Genomic DNA, 24,288 nt, shown 5'->3' with positions numbered 1-24,288 from the left:
AACCATGCTGACATAAGACCTAGAAAGCAACCATTAAAGCCAATTTTAATCACATATTCTAAGCTGGCATTTCAATACTTTGAATCTTGAGACTGATCTAAAACCTATCCTGAAAAAAAGGCAGACTAAACTCAAAGCAATGTTTTCCTTCAGCCATTTAGTTCTGAGAGAAAAAAGAAAGTGCCTTAATTTTTGAAAAAAAAAAAGCTTATTTGGTTGCTTTTAAGCCAAATTTGTTTCATAAAAAACAACAATCTCTAAAAAGGAACGTTAAAACTGTAAGTCAGCATTTTGGTATAATTATACAATAGTAAAAAATTTTCATTAAAAATTCCAGAAATATGACTTTGTCAAAATTCTAACCATTTTCTTGTATTAATAAAGAACCGAATTTAAAAGTGGAAACGTCATTTTATTTCCAGTAATGGTAACAGAGCACTCTGGAAATGCATGCGTAAAAGAGGATATATTACTGTAAGAGTCAAACATCATATCCTGCTGTAATCCAGCACCATAGGTCAAACCTGATGGATTATCAACAGCTGGAATTTAATCAATTCCACATTGATGTGACCTTTTTATTGTTCACTCAGGATTGTTCAGATTTAAAATGTTCTAGCAGCCGATGGCCTTAAAGAATCACAAAAACCCAGAAAAAGTTTTTTAAATCATCAAGTAGAATGAAAAAAATGCCCTCCTCCTCTGAGAATGAAAATTAAAATTCAGGATCATGCATTAAAAATATTACATTATAAAGAGAGAGATTTCTATAAAAACTCTTTCAGGTGACCTTAAGATGATATTAAAAGAGGTCATTTAAACTGATTGAGAGCTACCATTGTACCATTAATGATACAATATTCATGATCTCTGACAGCAAGCACAGTACTTATTTTAAACCAACAGAAAGAAAACTTCCTATTACCCACTGCATTTTCAAGAGAATGGTAAAATTCTCAATAATATTAGTTTAAAATGTTTTCTCTATTTTCTCCTTAAAAGTTTAAACAACTATTTACAAAGAGAAATTTCCAAGATTTTTTTGACTCCTAGAAAGCATTAAAAATGGCTAAAAGTTAGACATGAATATATAAAGGTCTAGCGCATTACCCTCCATTCCTGACACCATAAACTCAAACCAGGATATGAAAACACTGAAATGACTCTTTAGATGAGTGCTGGACATAAACTAGCACAAAAGAAAAAAACACACTATGTTCCAAACAATCATGATGTTGTGTGTGTTGCTTCTGTAGGAAAAGATTGTTCTTCCTTTTTGGATCATGAAGAAAAAAAGTCCTGGAATGTGGCAGTAGCAAGAATCCAACTAAATCCAGGTAGACCATCTATCTGAGGCATTGTGTAGATCTTTAAATGCATTCAAAAAGACACCACAGCAATCTTTCTTCATTTAATTTGAATCTATTTCCAACAGGGTAAAATTCCCTCAGACTGTTATTGGCAGATACAGCTGCACCACCAAAACTTCCCTCAACACAGTATGGTTGTCATCCTGGGTTTCTTTCATTTTCTTGAAAAATGTGGTTGATGTTGCAGATTACTCAGAACAGACAAAAATCCAATGTGACTCAGTAAAAAATTAAACTTTTCAAAGGGAGACTGATGCAGGAGAGGGATTCAAGGAGTGTGAACTGTGCCCAGCACCTGCTCCAGAACACACCTTAGTGCCACTGACTGCATAGGCTTGGCGTGTGCATGACCACTGGTTTCCTGGTGCAATGAAGCCAAAAGGTCTTGAGCAATGTTTTAGAGACCAAGCCACAAAAGCATCAATCTGTTCAAATGAAATAAAAATCCTGCTAACTCTGGCTAAAATTAAAGGCTTTGATTTCTTGATGCTGCAAAGAGGGAAGCAGTCCTTTCATTCAAACATCTCAGTAGGGTTTCAGGCACCCTGGCAGATCCAGGTACTGTATAAAGCACTCCTGACAGTATTCATCAATTCCCAGCCATGTATTTGGTAACATAAATGACAATACAAAAAAATGCCAACTAGAGAGAGAGGTGGGCCAGCATTTCTGCCAGCTACTCTTCTGGGTATGTGGAAAAATAGCTGTGGCAGAGGTGCAGAGAAAATCGTGTGTGGGTAGTACCTGAGAGGCATCAGACCCCCTGAGTGTGTTCCATCCAGCTTAACTGAGCATACATGTACACAGCAATGACTACACTACACAAACAGTGACAGTGCCTGCAGAGGCTCCCACTGCACAGCACGCTGAAGTCATTCCTTGTGTTCCAGCTTCCTAGTCTGAGGTGAAGAAGCCAGCAATAAGCACAGGATTTCCAATGTTGTTCAGTTATCCCTGGCCGTGCTGCATTCACATCATGCTTTCCTTTAACCAGCCACTGATGCCGAAAAATATCTTTAGTTAGGTAAGTCAGTGCCTCTGAAAAGGTCTCATAGACACATCTGGAGATCTTTGCTCTGACCCAGGTGATGGCAGGACCAGAAGGGAGAAGCTGTCCCTATATAGCATGGGCAGTACTCTAGAAGGAAGAACTGCATCCAGAGACAAAATGATAGTCCTTTCTCCACATTCAACCAGTCTTTGGTCTTTTTGCCAAGGCTACAGGCTGCTACATCAACGAGTCTCGGTTGTTTCCCTGAAATTTTTCATGCAGCCACTTTTCCATTAGGATTTGGACAAAGACCAACTCAGTGCTCATAATTGTTTCTTACATATGGCCCATTTCTTCACAGAACACTGAAGCTATTGATATGGGAAAGGATTTGTACAATTCATCCCACAGTTGTCCAGAAGAAAATGTCTCCCTATGAGGGCTGTAGTCCAAAGAAGAAGGAACACAGTAGGATTGTCAACACTGAGAGGAAACCCAGGGAAGTGCAAAGGATTAGAGACAATCAGCAGAGGTTCTGCTTTTACTGCACTGGGTTAAAACTGAGGTATTTAGAACAACATATCACAAAATTGAAGTTACATGTAGGAATGAGCATGGAAAGGAAGAAGGGGGAAGTAGAAGTACAGATAAGAAGGGAGGGAAATGAGATTAGTGAGTGGGAACCAAGACCTTCCTAAAGGGATGCTGAAGAAGAGCCAAAGGAAGACAGTCAGAAAAGGAAAGGAGAACAACACTTGTGAGGTTTTCTCCGGTACATTTTCAAAATAATATCAAATTATTATCAGAAATGCATTTTAAAACCAATGACATGCAACTAATGCAAACATAAGAAAAAAATGCTGAGCCATTGAAAAGGTCTTTAATTAAAGCTTAAAAAAACCCACAATACCTTGACTACAACTTATAGGAAAACCTATGAGCAAGAAAGAATGTATTTTAAGGTATTTTCCTTATTAAGGCTGGTAGCTCAACTCTGAATGAGTTGCTTGTAGTATGACCTAGGAATAAATTAAACATGTATTACATGATCCAACTTTTAGAAGAGTCTATCAGACAGATGTTACTTCATCAGATGAAGTTGTGTTACTCTAGAGTTCACAACTAGATGCACCTTCCTGTGGTATGAGCCAAAAATCACAACTAACTTCAAAGCATTCTGCTTCTGCAGCACAATCCCAAGTCAGCTTCCTGCACAAACTGAAATACTCAGAACCAGAGTTCTCTAATACAAAGGAACACTTCTGTGCTGTTAGCATCCCCATTTTTGGGTACTATAGGGACAGCATTGCACCTTCCCCAGGCTTAAAAGTCCCTTTTCTTCCCAGTGTGAACCAAGACAGCAGAGGAGGGCTAGGTGCTGCTGTGGATTCAGTGCTGTGAAGGGGTTCCAGAGGAAGGGCTTTGTGTCCCTGAGGCTCTGCAGCACTGCAGAAGCCTTGTGCAGTGGTTCTCATGCCCTAATCTGAAGGATTTTCCAGTGTTATTATAGAAGTTATGCAACTTCAGGCTAGAGCTGGGTCTGATTTCAGGGTCAGCAACAATACAAAGCCAAGCACAATGAGTGCAATGCCTATTTTTGGGAGCACAGTTCAATGCAGGTTGCGATAAATCTCCCACCACCTTGAGAGTTTCTTCCTACAGAAGAAGTGATCACAGGACACTTTATTTTACAGAATGACACTTAAATTAACTGTAACTTCAGAAATATTTTAAGTTACCATGTCAGTCTTTCTTAAGTTACGAACAACTGGTTTTAGTTCTCAACAATTTAGCCAGAACTGAATAATATTCCAAGCAACAAATATTGTTTGTAAATCAAAGACTTGTACCAAATATAAAAGTTAGCCCTCTACCATATAAAAGCAACTCAGAAGATTTGCCAAACTGTGACGCTATTTACAAAATATGCTTTAACTGATAGAAAACATAAAAGCATGAAGTCCTCCACAGGCCACACCACTTAGCTTAAATTTATGGTTGAGTTGCCCTCCATCCCTAATAAAAGTACTAATTTGGACATTGCATTCCACTGTGTACTTTTAATTTACATCAGTGACTAATAGTATTGCTACATAAAAACTATTCAACATATTAGTGCTCAAGGCTTCACTGAGTCTGAGTCTTTCAACACTATATTATTGCCAAAATGGACAGCTAAAATAAAAAAAAAAATTTGTGACTAAAAGCAACAATAAAGTATACAGGCTTTACTTCTTTGAACTATTGTAGATGGACATTTCTTTTTCATCATACACTATCATGCTATCCTGAACTTTCATTTCTTCTGAAGAGAGAGTTCAGAAAAATACCTGGGGCAGTGTTACTGTAATATCTGCTGAGCATTAAGCAAGCCAAAGATGAGGACACACCTGTCGAAATTAGGCAATCCAAAGAGTCAGGTGAAGGGCAATGAAATTCAGTCAGACATACTGGATTCAGAAGTTTAAAGGCAGTTAAAAACTACATTGGGAAAAACATAACCAATTAGAGGAATAACTGAGATTTCATTTGATCCAAATATTTCAAACAAGTCAGGAATAGCCACAGTGTACGCAGGTATGTTAACAGAATGGAGAGAGTGCCTCAGGGATCAACATTATAATTGTTATTCGGAAGGACTGTGATTGATTAGAAATGTAACTATAGTACAGAAAGTCAGTAAGGGAAGTAAAGCAGAAGTTTTGCTTCCAGGTTTTTGCTTTTTCTCCTATTACGAAGTACAGCAAAATGAACATTCTTCTTGCAAACAGATTTAACAGCCTGAAGGCATTTGACTTTTAAAATCACCCAAGCCCTTGTGAAATAGAAGCAGCACCAGGTGGGTGTTCTGCTCCAACTTCACTGTAGTGAGCACTGAAACGTCCATCATGGGGCAGCTCTTCAACTTAATATTGTCGTGAGACCATGGTAGGAGGCTCCGTTGGGACTCTGCCCTCAGTCATAAAGATATAATGGCAGGAATGCAGAAAATAAAAGCTTTTGACTTCACACCATGTCCTGCTTCCTCTAATTGTGGATACTTGATGACCAGCTTACACTCAGTCATTGCTTCCTTGCATGCATTTGTACATGTTTGTCATGTTCTGCGCACCAAAAAACTTTTACATTTTTTGTTTGCAGAAAAAAGTAACTTGTATTAAAAAGAAACAAAACAAAACAAAACAAAAAACAAACAAAAAGGACAAATAATTAGTGAGGAAAAATGCATCCCTGTTATCTTTTCAATATTACAGTATGTGGTTCTGTATTTAGATACACATCTAACTAAGATTTATTTTTCCTTAAAACACAAAACTTTCATCTCAGCTCAGCTGAGGGGGAATTGAACTCTGAAAAATTGTCCATTACTAAGAAAGTCTGCATCATTAAGACACATCAAGCTCTTAATATTTAGGATCAGGAAATAAGGTAAGGTGAATTGGGGTCTCAGTGCTTACCTGTTCACTTGAGTAGACTTACTCTGTGACAGTATTAACGTTCTTCATTATTAGTAGTATTGTGTGCCACTGTATAAATTTGGGAGTGAAAATACTAAGCAAAATGTCAAACGTGAATCTCAAGTTTAAACAAATCCTGAGGTTAAAGTTTAACTTTAACCTCAGGATGAAAGCAGTTAAATGATGAAAGTCTGTAAAGTGGGGGGAAAAAAAAAAATCATATGAATCTTACCAAACCCTCATCTATCCACCAGCTAAAATGATTCATTCCTGATCACAGGACATGAGTAATTTTCACCTTTGCCTTTGATGACCCTCATTTCCAGGAAAGGGGATTCAGAGTCGTCTTTCCAAGTAGTACCAGAGTAATGAGAAACACGCAACCTCACTCCAAGAAATCCTTTAACAACCACAAAAATCTTAGCACATAGCTGCTGGTGTCCAAGGAGTCCCATGAAAAGAAGACACTTAGCTCATATCCCTCCTCTCAAGGAAAGAAGTTTCTCAGAACTTTAATCAGGACATAAAAAGTAAGGTGTCTGTCAGCAGGTCCTCCAAGGAAGGTAAAAAATGCACAGCAGGAAAATAGGCTTAGTATGGCCTTTCTGCACTGCAGCTCTACTGGATGCAGAAACGCTGACTGAGGATATCCTCAAAATGAGAACCATTCCACCCGTGGGAGGAACAAGAGTATTAGAAAACCATGGAAGACAAGATGTAAACTAAGTTGCACCTGAATCCCCAGCAAAATGGGGAAAGTATTTCTCTGTGAGAAATACTTCTCTTCTTTCTTAGTTATCTCCCACTTTGCTGTCAACTAAACTGAAAGCCTACTCAAAAAGTCCTGTCCTATATAATCAGTCAATAAACAATTACTGCAGTCCAAAATACATATGCAAGTGGATACATATATTTTGCAGGCCCACACATATATTTATAAACATGTGTTTTCACATTGTGTGAACTTGCACAGTGTAACTAATTCACTGGATCAGCACCCAGTCATGGCAGCTGAGAATCCAACCCTGTAGCTTAAAAACCAGATAGAGGCTTCACTCTCAGCTACTTGCCTCTTGCTTGCAGGGGAAATATGGGTGTTCTTGTTACTGCCTCATTACTAATTCATATTACACTGGTTTTGCTGTCCCTTCCCTTTTAGACCACCTTATCAGTATTTTTCTGTCTATCTTGAAGATCTTGCTGGATGACAGAGAAACCACAAGGACCCCTGAGGCAAAAGCAGATTCCAAACATTATTCTCAAAATGCGTGCATGCACAGAGATCATGAAACCTCTCTCTCTCCAAGCTCATGGAAAAGGGGAATATTAAACAGAAGGTAGAGTTTGAGTTTCAACTGAGAGATCCCCTATGCCACTTCAAATTAATGAGTTACAGTGTCTGTGCAAGAAAGTACACCATCACTAGATCTGTATGATCCCAGTGGCAAGAACCTCTATCATCAAAATGCCTAAAGGAAAACAATCACTTCATACAGTATACTTGGTAAAATAATACAGAACATAAACCAGACAAAAAAGCTAGAAGTGACGGCAGGAAATAAAAATCATCAGCTCAAACATCTCTCCCAACTGCAAAGCATGTGCACAAGTGCAAGAAATGATCACACTTCACCCCATGGCTCAGGCACTCACCTGCCCCAGATCTAAGGTGACATTGACTTCGTTGTACTTCAAGCCCATGGAAAGAGGGGGACTTTGCCACCAGCTCTCAGTGCCATCAATGGCATTGGTTATTGGGTGAGCTTTGCTGGGATCAGCAGCATTGCAGTAATCACAAAACTGGCCCTGAAACACAATCAATCAAAAACATGGTCTCAGACAACATCTTACACATTGATAACACATGGTTGTTAATGGAGATTCTGAACTAGGGTGCTGACTAAAAACATGGGTAAATTTTGCTCCTTTATAGAGCATAATTTTTAATGTATAGATTATTCCCCTGGTAATTAAATTGCACACTGAAACACATTAACTTTTATGTTGCAAACTAAGGCTTCATAAATCTCAATGAGGGAACTACAGAAAATCTTTATTAACTTATTGACATTCGATGACACTACCTATATTACTTCTACAGTGGTGTCTGCAGGAAATCTGCAGAAAATTAATGAAATAAAGGCTCTTAGAACTGGATCAGGAACAACCAACAAATTATCCTCAATTCTTCTAAAACACCATGAACACATATGCACATTGCCTGGTAGAAATAAAACCATAACAAAAAAGATCTGTTACTTGGCTATAAGTTTGGTATTAGAATTTTATAACACTGTTTTCATTTTTTTTTTTTCATGCCATTAAAATACATTCTGAATCCAAGTTTTCTAAACAATATATACTGGTGGAAAATGCAACAGACGGTTCCCTTTAAAGAATGCCATTGTACCTTCATTTCAAGAAGTTACTGCCCAATTTCCAGTTCACAACTAAAGCCGCAATCCGGAGATGCCCTTTGAGAGTCTCTTAAGCTCTTTGTACAATAATGATGAATCAACTTTAGGAAAATTAATTGTCTTTTGTTTTCATATCTTGGCTTCCCCCACAAGGTATTTTTATCTCCAAGAAAACAGATTTTACAGTCTACTAAGATTAGTGCTGAACTGCTGAAATTAGTTATTAAGGGATCTTTTTAGCATCCCATTCACTTCTTATTCCAACACTAGGTGGAGATAATCAGTGAAAATGCTAAACTGTGCCAGCTACAGATCTTTGTAGAAAAATAACATTTTAATTGAATGGCAATAGACCCCCCATGGCTACTTCAGTAGGACAGTTGCTTAATCCATCAGTCTGTGAGTCACTGACACTGTGCTGGACTCCTGTTTAAAATAAAGGGAATGGGGCAAATGTTACCTTGTCAACTAAGCACATGTTACCATCAAAAGCATGTGACAAATCTTTTGTTGTTTCCACAATCTGCACTGCTGGGCATGAAGCACATTCCTACCTTTTAAGAATTAACAGACTCGTATATAAATGCCATTGTTTTGTTTGTCACTGCTGTCAGACTAACCTGTGTAAAGTAACTGGAGCAATCATACTTGTCCACTTTTTACAGAGAAGTAACAGAAGAGCTCTCACACTCTTGCTGGATGCAGTCTTGCAAGCTTGATGAGTTTAAGCAGAATGTATTTAACATCTACTATAGTTATTAACAGATTGGAAAATACTTCAACAATCTCATGTGATACAAATAGATCATCCTGTGCCTTTTAAATATGTTCACTGAATAGAAAATTCATGTTTGAAACTGAAATAGATGTTCACTGAATTGACTATTTCTGCATCAGTAGCAGTGATTTCAGCATCTGCATCTAGCAGTAGTTCCATCCTCATCCTGCTCTTCCAGAAAGCCCAGAACATGATGCAGTTTCCAGAAGACATGGCTACCATGAGCTGATCTGATTTAGCACAGCCAATGCCAATCTGGCTGGGGGTTAACTCTTGACAATTCAAAGAGACTAAATACACACACAAATTGGTTAACTACAGCTGGGGTCATGTTATAACACGCAGCTCTCTTAGGGAAGATGGTTTGGCTGACTTTAATACAAACTACAATAGGCCAGCCCTCTGCAGCAGATACACATCAGCCCACGTTAGCTACAGGCAACGCTGCCAGTTTGTGCAGCGATGACAAAGAACATCATGTCACTATCTGCAAAAATCCATACCCTGAGAAATCAATCTATGCACTGGCAACTGCACTTACTACCACATCAGAGCATCTTCCCTGACAAATGCATACCTGAGTTCTGACATATGTTACAACAGGGCAAACTTCCACATAATGAGCTTGAAATGTAGTCTTTAGATCTAAATTACATTCACAATGAGGCTGGAAGTACACAGGAAACAGTTGCTGTTACAGCAGTTTCAGCTCTGATCTGGAAACAACCTCAAAGAAAGGTTGAATGAGAAGAAAACAATGGGGAGTATTAAACACAAGAGTTTAATTTACATGCACTTATGTGATTTCAGTATACCAGATCACTTGATCTGAACTCAAGATACCATCTTTCTCTTTTTGGGCACATAACTCAAAGAATTTCATTGCAACAGCTGGAGTTTCAGTTATTTAAATTACATTCCAGCAACCTTGCCAACTAGGCAGCAAAACAAAAATGAAAGAAAAAAATTATTGGACAGAGCAGCCTTCCTCCCTTCTCACTGGCAGTATCTCAGGCACATCATGCTCAGCCTGGTTGTTACAGGACACGTCTCCATTCCTAGTAAACTGAGCCTTGAAACTTGGTTTGATTTTGGCTGCAGTTCATAAGACAGGCAGGTGTGCATTTACTGGTGACCTTGTTACCCTCCTTTCCCCTACTTCTCCTGAGCAAAGGAGAGACCTGGAACTGCATGAAAGAGTTTGCTGAAACATGCTAGTGTGGACCAGGGACACACAGTGATGAAAATGTCTTGCCTGTAAGTAATAGAAAAGTGATAACAATGAAGGATTTGTTCACTTTTTCATACTCAGCAGCTCTGTGCCACTGGCAGGGCAGGACAGGTATGCAGTTAGACTTTAACTCACGCCCGCACACCACTGCGGACAGACTGGCAGGCAAAACCAGGCATGCCACTTATCTATCAGCTGCTGAAATATTTTATACTGTTGTGCATTTCTTCACTCAACACTGTTCTCATTAAGTCATTTCCTACATGCCAGTATGCTACATAAGGGAAACCAACCTTTTTACAGTGTATGTCCAGCACTGCCTTAAGAGCCTTGGTTGAGTTGCCCACTAAGGGACCGGCCACCCCACTGACCACCTTTAAACATCTAAATGCTCTTTTTGGATTTGCTGGATATTACAGGCTTCATTAAAAGATACATCACTAAATGATAAGCTGAATGAGAACAATCAATGGCAGAGCAATGGTAATCATGCTGGGGCTGCTCTTCCTCTTTGCCTTATTTTCAGATACCACTGGCAACAGAGCTGTCTGCTCCCTTTGCCAGAATGAGGATCACATTCTGCACCTCCTTTCCAATTTCCCTATTCATCCAATTTCCAATTTCATAGAGCAACTCCTGCAATCCAGCATTGTAGAGAGTCCAAAAGAGAGTGACTCAAGTGTGTGGTATCACTTGAACTTGAACCAGCACAACACAGTGGCTACTACACCTATCACTTTATAAAAGCCGCATGACCTTCCCTCACGACTCTCAAGAAACACCACTTGATTTTAAATTGCTGCTTTTAAATCCTTCTATGTAAGCTCATGTTCTGTTAAAGTTTAATGCAATTCTCTCCAATTTTCCATGAAAGAAGAATTCTCTTATTTACAGTGTCTTTGAAGTTGAGAGGTGAAGGGGCTTGAGAATACACACATTGTGCATTTTCCATGTCTGGATTTTCCTGGCCTTTTGAAAGACTTTCCAGCACTTCTTGAACCACAACAACTACTGGTAAACCACAGAAGTATTCATGTTATGTATCTCAATGGAGCTTTGTTAAAAGTGGAAAGAGATGCTGCAAGTATCTGTCCTTACACAAACGCTCTGAGAGGCACAACACGCTTTCTCATGCCAGGGCTGAGCTATCAGTAGTCCTTCTGGAAAATTTAATTGGTCATGAACCATAAGAGCCTTCTAACCTAGGACCTGCTGGTCAAATATTTAAGAAGAAGAACTCCCCCCTTTCTAGCCTCCCTCTTCCTTTACAGAGCAAACTCTCATTTCCAGTTGAGTGTTAGTATATAAAGGAAACAACTACAAAAACCATCAGAGGCAACACGCAGGCTTCGTTCCGCTTGCTTGACAAGTTTATCTGATGTTTGCTTTGGCTGATTTTTATTGCCCTGTGATTTCTGATATTTCAAGGCATGTCGGTTTGAGATTTCATTGCAGCAGTGGGCTGTAGCGAGTTGCTGAGAGATTGCTGGGTTTACAATTTACCTAGCGGCACGATTGTTTCAGGCAACTTTAAACATGGGCGTTGCATTCAGTATGGAAGGATGGGAGCCTAAACTTTAAAGGTGCGTTAGAAACAGCAAATCAAGCAGTTTCCTGATCATCACAATCTTTTTTTGCAACCTCAGTTTAAGCATGTAATACCTGTGTCCCAGTTTCCCTTCTACTAGAACTGTATACGACTCAGTACTTTGAGCTTTTTTTATGACTGAAAGCACTACAGAGATATAAGGTAATATAAAGAGAGAGAGAGAGATAAGAAAATTTCATTGTGAGGCAGGGAGTTATGGCAGAGGGAAGTCCAGAGCAAAGCACAGTGCTGTCTGTGGCTGCCCAATGAACTGTGCGGACAGGTTGCATGATGGGGCACTCTCCCGTCTGGCACATGGCAATACACATGCTGTATTGCATGTGTATCATCCCCTCCCCCTCTTTGGAGTGCCTATTCTCATTTAAAATGAGAGGAACTACTCTGTTATCCATTGCAACCCGTTCTAAAACCATATCTTAATGGTTATTTCACTAGAAAACATACATAAGACTTAGAAATACTAGCTCTTCCTCCAAGATGCTAAAAATTTACTTGTATGCTTTCTGTATTGTCTAAAGTCAGACAGTGGACCTTTAAGCTTTCAAAATCCCTTTCAAATTGCAGTTTCTTTCTGGTTCTCCTCCCAACAAGAGAGAATACAATTAAAATAACTTTGGAAGGTCTGATGCTTCAGGAAAGTCCCTTCTTTTAACTAAGCTCTGATCAAACAGATATCAAGCATCTATCACAGTACAACAGTTTTCTGCATTTGTTACTCCTTCCTTATCCTCTAATAAATGTGGAAATACATGTTTCTCCCAAAGGAAAGATATATTTCCATTAATCCTTTTTAAGAAGTTTTGCAGTTTATTGTTATCTTTCTTGTGACTGGCACAAAACGTGTGTAGTAATCTTGAGCTATGCTAGGAAAGAACAGCATGATCCTTGCTGCCCTCTGCACTTATACTCCCTGTTAGAGTCCCAAGAAGTCTCTGGCTTCCTCCCACAAGCAATACAAGGCACAAACGATAAGCCTCACATGTAGTGCTTCCAAAACACCACAAAATACTTGACTAAAGCCAGGACTCTTTTCCTACCGCCTGCAGAGAGATGCCCGCTGTCCAGTCAGCAGCTGCTAGCGAAGCCCCGTCCCATGCACTCCCCAGCTCGCTGGTTTACCCGCGATGATCTCGCTGCTCACCGCAGACCACGGGCCAGGCGCTGCGGCCACAACACAGCGCCCCGGGGCACTCCAGGAGCCCGAGCAGCTCACGCACGCCCGGCAGCAGCCGCAACCCCGTGGCACCGCGGCCGAGGGGCGGTGTGCGGGTGTGTGCCTCCAGGAGGTGCCGGGACACCTGAGGGCAGGTGCGCTGTCCGCTTCCATCCATCCTGCCCGGCGCTTCCCTGCCTGGGCTCCCGCCGGTCCACGCTCCCTTCCTATGCCCGTGGCACATGCACAGCCCGGACGAAACGAGACCGCGCACAGCAGAGTCACATCAGACCCCCCCAAAAAGCCACACACCGCGGGGACGGGGAAGTGCTGGCGGGGAAGGAGTCCCGCCGCCCGGTTACCTGGATGGCGCGTCCCAGCGGGGCGGCGGCCGGGCCCCCTACCAGCTTGCAGAAGAGCTGCGGCCGCCCGCCGCCGCCCGCCGCCTCCCCGCAGGTGGCCGTGGCCCAGATGCGGGCGGCCGCCGCCAGGTTGAAGTAGGGCGGGTGGAGGCTGAGCCCCGGCGGAGCCCCGGCGGAGCCCGGCTGCGCGGCGCCGAGGGCGAGCAGCGGCGGCAGCAGCGCCCAGAGCAGCGCGGGGCCCGGCGGCGCGGCCATCCTGCGCCGGGCCCTGCCCTCGCCGCCCCGGGGGGCACTGCCGCGGCGGTGCGGGAGCGGGGCAGGAGAAGGAACGGCGACTGAGAAGGAGAAGGAGCAGGAGCAGGAACAGGCTGGGGGCTGCCTGCACCTCTGGCGCGTCCTGCCTGCGCTGCGCTGCGCGGTGCGGGCTGGGGCGGGACGAGGCGCAGCCCCGTCCCTCGGGGCGTGCGGTGCGCTGGACGGGGCGGGACGGGACGGGGGAAGGGTCTCGGACTGGCAAGGTTGCCCCAGGTGTGTGTCTGGGCGCCCAGCTCCGCGGGCATGCCCCGAGGTGCCGCCCCCGGCTGAGCTGGAGCTCTGTGAGCCTCCTCTGCCCCGGTAAGTGCGCGGGTCAGTATTCGTGACAGACCGTGAAGAAGTCTCAGAGCATGCCACCCTCATAATCTGCCCCATTCCTGGTAGTGTTCAAGGCCAGGCTGGATGGGGCTCTGAGCGTCCTCCTAGTGGGAAGTGACCCTGCCCAGGGCAGGGGAGCTTGGAAAACTGGATGATCGTTAAGGTTCCTTCCAACCCAAGCCATTCTGATTCGCTGATAACCCCTGACTTGCCATGTCACATACGGGGAGTAAAGTTAAGCTGTCCGAGCTTCCTCCACGGGCAGGGACATGCCCCCACAAGGAGATGCATCTCCACACAAGGTATACCCTGCTGCTCTCTGCAGGTCCTCAGGAAGACCCTGTGTGACTGTCGCAGACATCGCAGCTGTTTTCAGTGCTCTGAGGCTGCTGGAAACCCTGCAGTCTGGACCACCCTCCTGCAATGCACAGTCAGTGCTCGCAGCTCCTTGTGAAATGGGTGTTCCTGCTCATCCAGGGCAGACAATGAGTCTCCTGTCTTTTTGAAGCTGTTTGGCACAGATTTTGGATAACACAGGAGCTGGGGGGGTGAGGGGGAAGGCTGGGGAGGGAGAAGGAGGCCTAAGAACCATGTCATCTGCATCAGGATTTGCACTGATTAATGGCATTGCTACCCTAAGTTTCATACCAATTCACATTTCCAATCCTACACATGCTCATGCATCCAGTGTTCATTCCTCTTAAAACAATTTGAGGGATTCAGACAGAAGATATGGGTAGATACAAGTGCTTACAATAGTTTAAGAGTGATTCATGTGAGTTGCAAAGCATTTCATAACTTTCTGAAAGCTTTGCTACATGCCATGAGCAGTGGCAAGAGAGATCCCTGGTGTACTGTTTCAGGAAACACCAGCCCCAAGCTATTGATTTTGCCTACAAGAAAATCTCACCACCCTTGTTTGTTTGGCCATGCCTTTAGCAGACCATAGAGACATTTCTCTGGGAGACAATTTTTGTGTCCTCCATAATAAAAGTTGACTTTCATAAATATAGCATGCTGTCAATATATTGGATTTCAAAAATGCTTTTCTCTTCTAGAGCATCTTAAAAATATTCCCCTTTTCTAATTGTGACATCTTATTGCATATGTACATCATTTCACTTCATCATACAGATTGCACTTCATGAGAAATACAAGAGGTTTGTTCCATTAACCAAAATGCCATGCTGTCAGATAGGACAGCCACTGAGCATGTCAAACCATTTGTTGAAAAACAATTACATTCCAAGTATATCCTGGAGTATATCACTTTTTACAAATGGAGATCTGGAAGTATCTGATGGAAGTCCAGAACAAGCAAGCTCTTAGAAAGGCCTGCCCACTTTTTTGGGTTCAGGTAAGGAACCTTGCTTCAGGAGATCCTTTGCAACCTCACTTTGAAGAGAACGTGCTTGTGAGCTGTTTGGTGGGTTGCTCACCCAGATGTCCATTTTCAAACAAAGAGTTTTAATTTATTGGTAAGCATTTCATGAGAAAACACAACTTAAGCAAGAATCTAATAGTTTAGTAAAATAATCACACGTTCTTAGATCTAGTTTTCTAAAAGTTAAAACCAGGAAACTTTGTAAACATTCACAAAATTAGTCTATCAGATAGAAAAAGAGAGATAGAAATTTTCCTGTTCTTTCCCTGATAAAATTGTGTGCATTTTCCTTAATGTATACCTAGATTTAAAAACATTTTGTTGTCCTTTGTGATATTTCTGTCCTTTTGGAAATCACTTACTCCAAACAAGGGTTTGTTTTTTTTAAATTCAGTGTTTTCTAGAAATAGAGATCAATAGAGATATTGATCTCTCTTTCTAAAGATTTTAGATTTAGAGAGATTTCTAGAGATTTTAGATTTTCTTGAAAAATCTCTAGAAATCTCTCTAAATATGTGGGCAGGTATTATGAAACATGCAATGACAATTTTTGCCTTTGACTCAAAGTGGTTGGAAAAAATGTTTATAGGGGCATTCCCAGCACAGGTACTCAATAACTTGATTCCTATAAAAAGTTCATGCAGAATTATCCAAAAATTTTATGCAGAGAGCCCTGAAGCTATGCTAAGCCAGAGATAATAATTTGCATGAGGAAGCAGACAGAGCACTAGTGTGGGTGTGTATGTGGAGGTGATGATAACAGCATGGCCTGTCACTAGCAGTTGGAAAACTGAAGTTTTTCTGTGACTTCACTGAGTTTTGGCTCACCTTATCTAATGTAGAACTTGATCCTCTAAAAAGGTCTCTATCAATAATTAATGACGTAATACTTCATCTTCCCCTCATGTAATTTTTTTTTTTTTGTAATTACACGTTCTAGAAACACAAGTAAGAATTTATTAGCTGGCAGCTCTCTGCAGTCAGCATTTATGAGACAGTGCACCTCTGCAGAAAACATTCTTCTCCAGCTATCTGCCATTTTTTCTTCCCAGTAAAGCCTTTCCTCCATTTTCCTTCAGCCTTTTTAAGGTTTGCTTTCCTTATTTCTTCCCATCTGCAAGGAGTAAACTTTGTTAGTTGACTGATGTTGAGCATTTTCTTGAATAAGTGTAAGCAACTGAAGATGTTACTGGGTCTGTATTGTTAAAACCTAAGCAGATTACATTACATTATTAGGCATTTACGCTACTATGAATATAGCTCATTCTTTCTATTTTAAATAATGTTCATTTAAAATTTCAAGTCAAGAATGTTTGTTGAAAATTAGCCTTGCTGATGTAATTCTGTTTCACTCTCTTATTGATATGTGCAATACAGCATATCTCATCTTGTACTGCTGTTTCATGTATGTTATGTTTTAAACATCCAGTGAAAATGAAACCATCAATAGATAGTCCCAGTGAGTAACATTTTTTATTGCTCACTGAGCAGTTAGTGGTAATATTTAGCTCCTACTTCACCGTCCCATGTTGCCACACGTGGTGTTATGGGAATTTGCTCTTTGTTTTTGTGATAATAATGAATCAATATCCTACCAGGTAGCCAGAAAGTCTCTCAGATTAGATAGTCCTGAGTCTCTGCTCAGTGATCATTATAGATTAAATTGTGCATCTTGTTACCCCATTAATGTTTCCTATCTATGTTTCCTATTTATGTTTAAGCCAGTCTTAGTAATCTTGAGGAGAGACTCAATACTTTGCAGGAAGACTCTCCCACAGACTAAATCTTCACCAGGTAAGCATGACTGTAGCTTAGAGTGTAAATACCCAACCAGAAGCTTTCAAGCTCAGATAATGATCCCTACTTTGATCACGGAAATAAGGCACTTATCACATCCTGTCATAAATGCTTGTGCATGACTAATACTCAGTTTGTGTCTGTATGTAAACTTTCATTAGTTTTCATAACAGCTTTTCACAGTAAACTTAGAGTAAAATAAGGTTACTTGCAGGCACTCTGGTTTAATAGGAAAATGGTGCAGCATGCTGCAAGACAGGTGTCCTCACCTCATTTATTTAATGAATATCATTAAATAAAATGCTTTCTGTTTAAGATCATTTTGGTCTCTGATTTTCTGACAAAAGCAGTTTTTTCATCTCCCAGAAATTCTTATAGTATTTGAGGACCCTACCATGTCACTTTGAAAAAGATAAATTATCCTCTTTGTAACTGGAAGAGAGGCATACAGAGGCTAGGCCTGAGGTCTGAAATGCAGCTCTATCAGCAGAAATAGTTTAGGTTGCTACATTACTGAGTGTAATCCCAAACTCACTTATTCAGAACTGCACTTCTGTTCTGTCCTTTGGTTTGAGTATGTTTTTTCTTGTTTCTTTCACCTGTCTCTTTCTAGATTTATACACTAGGATTGCACCATCCTCCTTAATAGACCATCTTTTTCTGAATGTCCTTGAAATGTGCTCGCTAGATCTTGTTATCCATCCATTGGAGCCTCTCTTACTGTCTGTCCTATCATCTCAAAAGATTCAGGTATTTCAGCTGATGCTTTCTGAACCTTTTCATAATTAGATGGCTGCATAATGTTGCTGTACCATGCAAATGTGCTTGTTGTATGGAAGTTTAGTTGCTACCATTTACTTAGCATTGTCTTACAGCCTAACACAAGGTCTGTCTTTCCTTCTGCCAGACAGCAATCTCATGTACTAAGATTTTACTGTACATTCTGCTTCCTAAGTTAACTTGACATAGTCTTATAATAGAAAACCACTGTAAATACTCTCAGTTTCTAAGGGCCCTCAAGTTAAATTGAAACATCTGAAGAGCATTCTCATCATAGCTCTTATATTTTTTTCTTACCTTTTGTCTTTCTTTCCTATCTCTTGTCTTTCTTGAAATGTCCTGCCTACAAACAACTTACTAGTAAGCAGTCATGGCTTGATGGGATTGTGGGCCAAGAAACTTTAAAATGGCTTTGTGGCAGATTTGCATTTTCATGCTCTTTCACTGCAGAAAAGTGCCAACACAAAAGAGGAGGGAAGGTGAGTGTTTGCTAGTTTACAACACTTTCCCCGTTAATGGGAAGGCAAATTGCATTTTCCTGAGAAGGGAAATTATACATTCAAGGCAAAAACATAACCCTTCATCTCTAGCCAGTGCGTAGAACTCATGACAGTCCGCCCCAGTTTTGATCTTTTTATGTTTACTCAGTGGATATCCTGGGGCTAGGGCAACCCTGGAAGTGAGACACAACTTCTTTGTCATCCAGTTCCAATGAATAAGTCCAGAGGAACACTCTGGGCTATGTAGCTAAAGGCAGAGCTGAGACTCCCTAAGCAAACTACACTTGACCATAACTCATGTTAACTACAGAGGCTGATGTATCTTTTTTTTTTTTTTTAACTTGAATAAACTTTCTACTGGACAACATTAAAATCCATCCACTTTATTGTTTTGTTTCTTAATGGATTTCCTTCTTATTCTTGGCTTCCTGTACTTTATTATAGAGTTGCTCATGGACTTAAAAGTTCAAAAAGAAGAAAACAAGTCTTGTTCATAAAATGGCTGATTTTTTGTGAAGCACATGCTCCCTTTGGTCAGTACCCGATGACTTGTCAGTCAGATATCTGGGGAAAACTAAAATGTCAGCTCTTGTATTTTTCACATCCTGTTTTTCTATTTGCTGACATTGATGCTATTATTGCTACTTTGGCCATCATAATAAGGGAAAACAGCACTCCACAGACTCTTTGCCACAGTACGCCAAGCAGCTACTCATGGAAACCACTTCTGTGTAGACTGCTTTTCCTAAGAGGCTTTTTTAGCCATTGGTTAAATTAGATTGGCATTTGAATTTCATATTTTTCTTTGCCAGAATTGGCTTTGATCTGATCTCTAATAATAAGACAGTGTTTTTTTCTGGGATTTGTTTCCAGAAAGGTTTTAGGTAGTGTTGCTTTTACGCACTGCCTCGGGTTTACTTCAATCTCAGCTCTAGCCTGACCATAGTCTCATCAAGCTCCTAATTTTTAAATAGAACCTTATGTTTAAATGTGATAGGAAGCCAGACTTTCAGCAGTACAAACTGAGGAGACTCCAGTGCTATATCAGTTTATTCTAGCTGAGGATCAGGCAAAAAATGTAACTGAAAATCCGAACAGATGTAGTTGAGGAATATTTATTTATTTATTTAAAACTTGTGAAAGTGCCAAAAATGAAGTGGAGAATACTTTTGCTATGTTTTTTGAGCACAATTACAGATTTCTGTAACACAGACATAATACACTTCAAAAATTCTTCATAGAAGAGAATTTAAAATTAAAAGAGTTGCAGCTCTTATAAATCACTTTTTTTGTTTGATTGCCTTGGTTTGGTTGCTTTTTGGGTTTTTTTTTTTGGTTAGTAATAATTAGTTTCAATCACGTTAATTATCAGGAGCTTCATTAGGAGATGTGATAGTGCTTGCTAGCCCTACTGTGGTATTATTTTGTCATTTGGGTGTTTTATCATACAGTTGTATGCATATGTTCTTTAGCCAAATCCTTTCTTTTCAAGTAGTGGACTGATTTTCTGACCAGCAGAGCATAAGGCAGAGAACTCAAACTGACTGAGCTGTAGCCAACAACTCATATTTTTTTTTACCTGGCAAGGCAAGTACTTTCTCTCTCACATGCATAGAGTTGACTCCTATTGAACTTGCTTGTGCCATGTCATCCATACCCTCAGTCCAAGGTCTCACTTCCTTCCTTTGAGGACCTCCACTCTCTCCAAGTGAGGATGAAATTAATTTACCAGAAAAGTTTTACTGGGTGGGGTGAGCTCTAAGGTTTCAGGGTGGCATCTCAGACTCTGGACTCTGAAATTTGTGCTCCACAACAGCTTATGTTGTCCTCAAAGCTTTTGGGACAGAGAAGAAATAGCTAAACACACACCATTCAGCTGGTCATGTGAATGAGACAGTGAGAATCTTACACTTCCATGCCAAATACAGAGCAGTTTCGTGGTTCCTGTGCAGTGCTAGTGAGGTGTGGCCCCCTTTAACAATTCTGTTTACTTAGGCTTAGGAGGATAACTAGAATTTGTCCTGATTTATTGCACTGGGGTTGTTCTGTCTTGGTAAATGTACACAAATCTTCCACTTACAAGAAGTTTGTTATATTCTATGGGGGAAAAAAAATAGCAAGCCCTGGATAATCTGCTATTTTTCCTACCTGCACTAGCATATGGGATATATCATGCGTTGTTCTCACACTCATGTGACACATATGTTTTCAGGTCCACAACACTTCTTGCAGTAAAGTTATATACAATAATATACAAACAATGGCTGGGGAAAATGGATATGATATTGTTTGACTTGAATATGTCTTTCTGTTTAGAGAACTTCACTAGCAATGAAGTTTAGATTTTTCATGGACTCAGTTTCATTTATCTGTGCCACTATCCATTAGCATTTAAATGCCAGGCATAGAGTTAGAAAGATTGTAAACTTGAGCACAGGCTCACAGGCTTCTTCCTGGCTAAGCAGATGGATAATAGGTAAACAATTCACATCAGACTGAGTCATAAAATCAGCATATACAGAGGGTAAGCAGAGAAAGCAAAAGGAAATGACAGATGAAGATAACATACAGTCACAACCTGTAAACACTGTCTTAAAGCAATATAACTTGAAGAGAAAAAAATTCCAAGACTGGGTGGAGAAATATAAAAAAATTGAGTATGACATACAGATGCTAACATAGAGAAGCTTAAGTTAAGCTGTTTGAAGGTTGGAAGGCATTTGCACTTAAGTGAAGATGGCATGCTGGTGCCTATACTGGACAGAAATTGGTGTTACATGGTAGTTGTTGTCCTTTCGTTGATTTCCTTGACCTGTCCTTTCATATCTGTGACAGAAGCTGTCAATTTGCTGTGAACAAATGGAAAAGAGGAAGGAAAAGAGCAAACTCATTGAAAAACTCAAGTGGCAATTTGTGGAATTTGTTCTCTACTGCTTATTCAAGTGCAATGCTAACTTCTCTCTGATTCCCTGGTCATTAGCCCAGGCATCAGATCAAAGGTTCATGTGAAGGAAGTTAATGACACTCTTATGGTCCCCAGCAGCTACATGGCCTTACACCAGCTTATACCTGCAAATTTGATAGGAAGTTGGATATCATAGGAGGCCTCAGCAAAATGGCTGTGTAGTAAAAAGAAAGATTCAAGGTAAGAGTTCCCAAGAAGGATGAATGAATACAGTTACCAACATGTTGGGTAAACTATTTCTATTAATAGATAAACTTTTCCATTTCCAGGTCCAGCTTTGTAAATTTCCCATTCTATTTTTGAAAGGTTTATGGGACACATAAATACTTAGTACAGTTTTCCTGATAAATCTGCAAGATTTATTTTCAAAGTAACTTTTGCTGTTTCTAATATTATACCTATTCATTTCCAAGAATACATTAAAAAAAAAAGAGTAACTCAAAGTACTTTCATCATAAACTAGTTTTTGTAAAATAGACCTGTGTTTTTTTTATATTATGGAAGTAAGGAACAGGCCATGTACTATTAATTCTACAGTTTAGCAAGGGAAAGATTAGTGGAAATAGTAAACCAGGTGGGAAATCTTTTTTTTTATAGACTGTTTAATCAAAGTTATTACTGTTGATTTAAATGCATTTTCTTCAACATGAAGAACGTAAATTTAAATAATAATGAAAAGTGCAATATATAACTTGAAGACTGTAATGTTCCTGATAATTACAAAATTGAAGTCAATCTATTAGCTTAGTTTTCCTTAAATTTTGCAATATTCCATCTTCTAATTAAAGTAGGTCCTACAACAAAGAAATAACCAAACAAGTTTGTATTCCTTAAAGAATCACCCAAAAGTTCTTCACAAATCCTGAAATCAGGCTCATGACACAGGGTGAAAATGTACTGGAAAGGCATGACAGCATGAATTAACCTAATGCAGTCCCATGAATTAATCCTTGTCACTGTGTGGTAGGATTTCCTGATTTCAATGTCTCAAGTAGCAGATCTCTCCAAAGCTATGTTATTGAAATCTTTGTCTATGGAGTGCCAGAAAGAATAAGATGTTTGGCTTATGAGCAGCATCCTTTTTGTTCATAAAGATAAAAATTTAGGGGATTAGATACCACCTCAGCAACAAGGCTCTGTGTATTTCTGTGCACTTTCATAGTGACACATTCATGGATCTGTTCTGGTGCTTTCTTGATTTAAAACTCCTTGTGCACACAAGGCAAGGGTGGAAGTAAAGTACCAGTTTGCTGAATTAATTTAGAAATGCCTCTCAGATCTGTCACTATTCCTCTTTTTAATCAAAAGACAGTTTGAATAGCAATAATACCTTGGATTCAAATTAATATCTACCTCATAATGTCCTAGAATTTTGCGTGCAAACTTTGGCTATGCACCTAAGCAATGATCAATCTGAGACATGCCAGGAGGTTTTCTCCATGGCTATTCAAGTGTTTCAACATGAGATGAGCAGCACCACTCTCATTGAAAGAAGCAAGCCCAGTTACTCAACCCTGAGTGCTGTGAAGGAGCCAAAGGGCATCAAACCAAGAAACAGACAAGGATTCCTTTAGGAATGAATATTCCTAGGTGGTATAGACTGCTGGATTAGGAATGATTAATACTCCCAGGCAGGGAATGGGCAAGCCCAGGCACTCCAGGGCGTATCACTCCTGTTGGACATGTACAAGCTGATGACACAAGTAGATACAGCATACTTAGAAAGTATTACATTTATTGTGTATGTTATGTACCATGACTTAGCATTGTGCACCCTGAAAAAGGTCAGGTTCACCATGTCCTTGAAATGTGTTGGTGAAGCAAACATACATGAATCCCACCATGGACTGCAGTGGAGAGGCCTCAGATTTCCTGATGGTTTGTGGCCCATTTGTAGGTGCTGCAGAACATCTGCAAGTCCTGGGCAAATAGTGAAGCTTCCCAGATTTTCAGTGGGTGAGAGAACCCAGGGCAAAGAACAGGGCAAAGGAAAGGAGCCATGGCACAAGACTTCGGATACTTTTCAGGCTGGAGACAGGGGCCAATGTGGCTGTGCCAGACATCTTATTACAAGGTACTTTTTGTGTACCAAAGATTGCACTGCAGTTTAGAGATGTCTAAGATAGCTGGGGTAGTAGTAGCACAACACAGGCTGTCTACATTTGCGGGTACTGCAGCCTGACAGGAGTGAATCTGCAGAGAAAACGGTGCGAGGACCTAAAGTCTACAATGTACCCATTTCCTGATGAGTCAGTTTTAATTCAGATTAGCTCTCTTTCAATCCCAGTTGGCAGCTGCAGTCCACTGAGTCTGCTCCTGGAGGAGTTCTTTGAGGTTAGTTCAAACTGGATCCAGTTCTCATGGTACAGGATCCCTTGCCAATAAGAAAAGAGTGTCATAAGGGGAGACAATCAGGAGATTCACTTCAGCTATGTACTCCTCACCCAGACTAGAGTATTAAAATAGCTGTCCCAGAGAGGTCAGCATGAACTGATTTAGCCAGCCAAGCAGTTGGATTTGCTGGTCTATGCAGATGTCCATGCTGGCACAGCAGAACTGCTGGTGGTGTCTGAGCTTGCCAGCTCAGTTCACTCCATAGCACAGTGCGGGATTTAGTCAAGATCAAGAATGATTTCAGCAACATAGAGTCCAAAGATTGGGAAAGGCACAAAAGTTTTAGAGCTGCTCTCTTACTGTGTTCTGGTATTGAGTGTTGCTGACAAAAACTGATGTGCAAAAACCTTAGGCTGATGGTTTCAAAAGTAGTATTTGTCTTGGTGTCCTCATTTTGAGTTACAAGGCAAAATGATGACACCATCATGAGGAAGACAAACTGAGAAGTTATTTTTAAATATTTTGG

General features: G+C 40.5%; 2 protein-coding genes across 5 annotated transcripts in view; one reads left to right on the top strand and one right to left on the bottom strand.

Moving 5' to 3' along the window:
• LAMA3 (laminin subunit alpha 3) overlaps nucleotides 1–13,624 on the bottom strand; it is a 109,980-nt gene extending 96,356 nt beyond the window's left edge. For 3 of the 4 annotated variants that reach the window (XM_050970291.1, XM_050970292.1, XM_050970293.1), the window contains exons 1-2: nucleotides 13,370–13,624; nucleotides 7,473–7,625 (exon numbers count right to left, since the gene is read on the bottom strand). In XM_050970291.1, the coding sequence (XP_050826248.1) occupies nucleotides 7,473–7,625; nucleotides 13,370–13,624 (408 nt within the window). The remainder of the gene's footprint in view (nucleotides 1–7,472; nucleotides 7,626–13,369) is intronic. The other variant, XM_050970294.1, reaches the window with a different exon arrangement.
• A 230-nt stretch (nucleotides 13,625–13,854) lies between these two features.
• ANKRD29 (ankyrin repeat domain 29) overlaps nucleotides 13,855–24,288 on the top strand; it is a 47,170-nt gene continuing 36,736 nt past the window's right edge. The window contains exon 1 of the mRNA XM_050971379.1: nucleotides 13,855–13,984. The gene's annotated coding sequence lies outside the window, so the exon portion shown is untranslated. The remainder of the gene's footprint in view (nucleotides 13,985–24,288) is intronic.

The sequence above is a fragment of the Serinus canaria genome, chromosome 2 (assembly GCF_022539315.1).
Source record: "Serinus canaria isolate serCan28SL12 chromosome 2, serCan2020, whole genome shotgun sequence".
Lineage (NCBI taxonomy): Eukaryota > Metazoa > Chordata > Aves > Passeriformes > Fringillidae > Serinus > Serinus canaria.
Note: the sequence above shows the minus strand (reverse complement) of the source record. Positions and strands in the feature narration are given on the sequence as shown.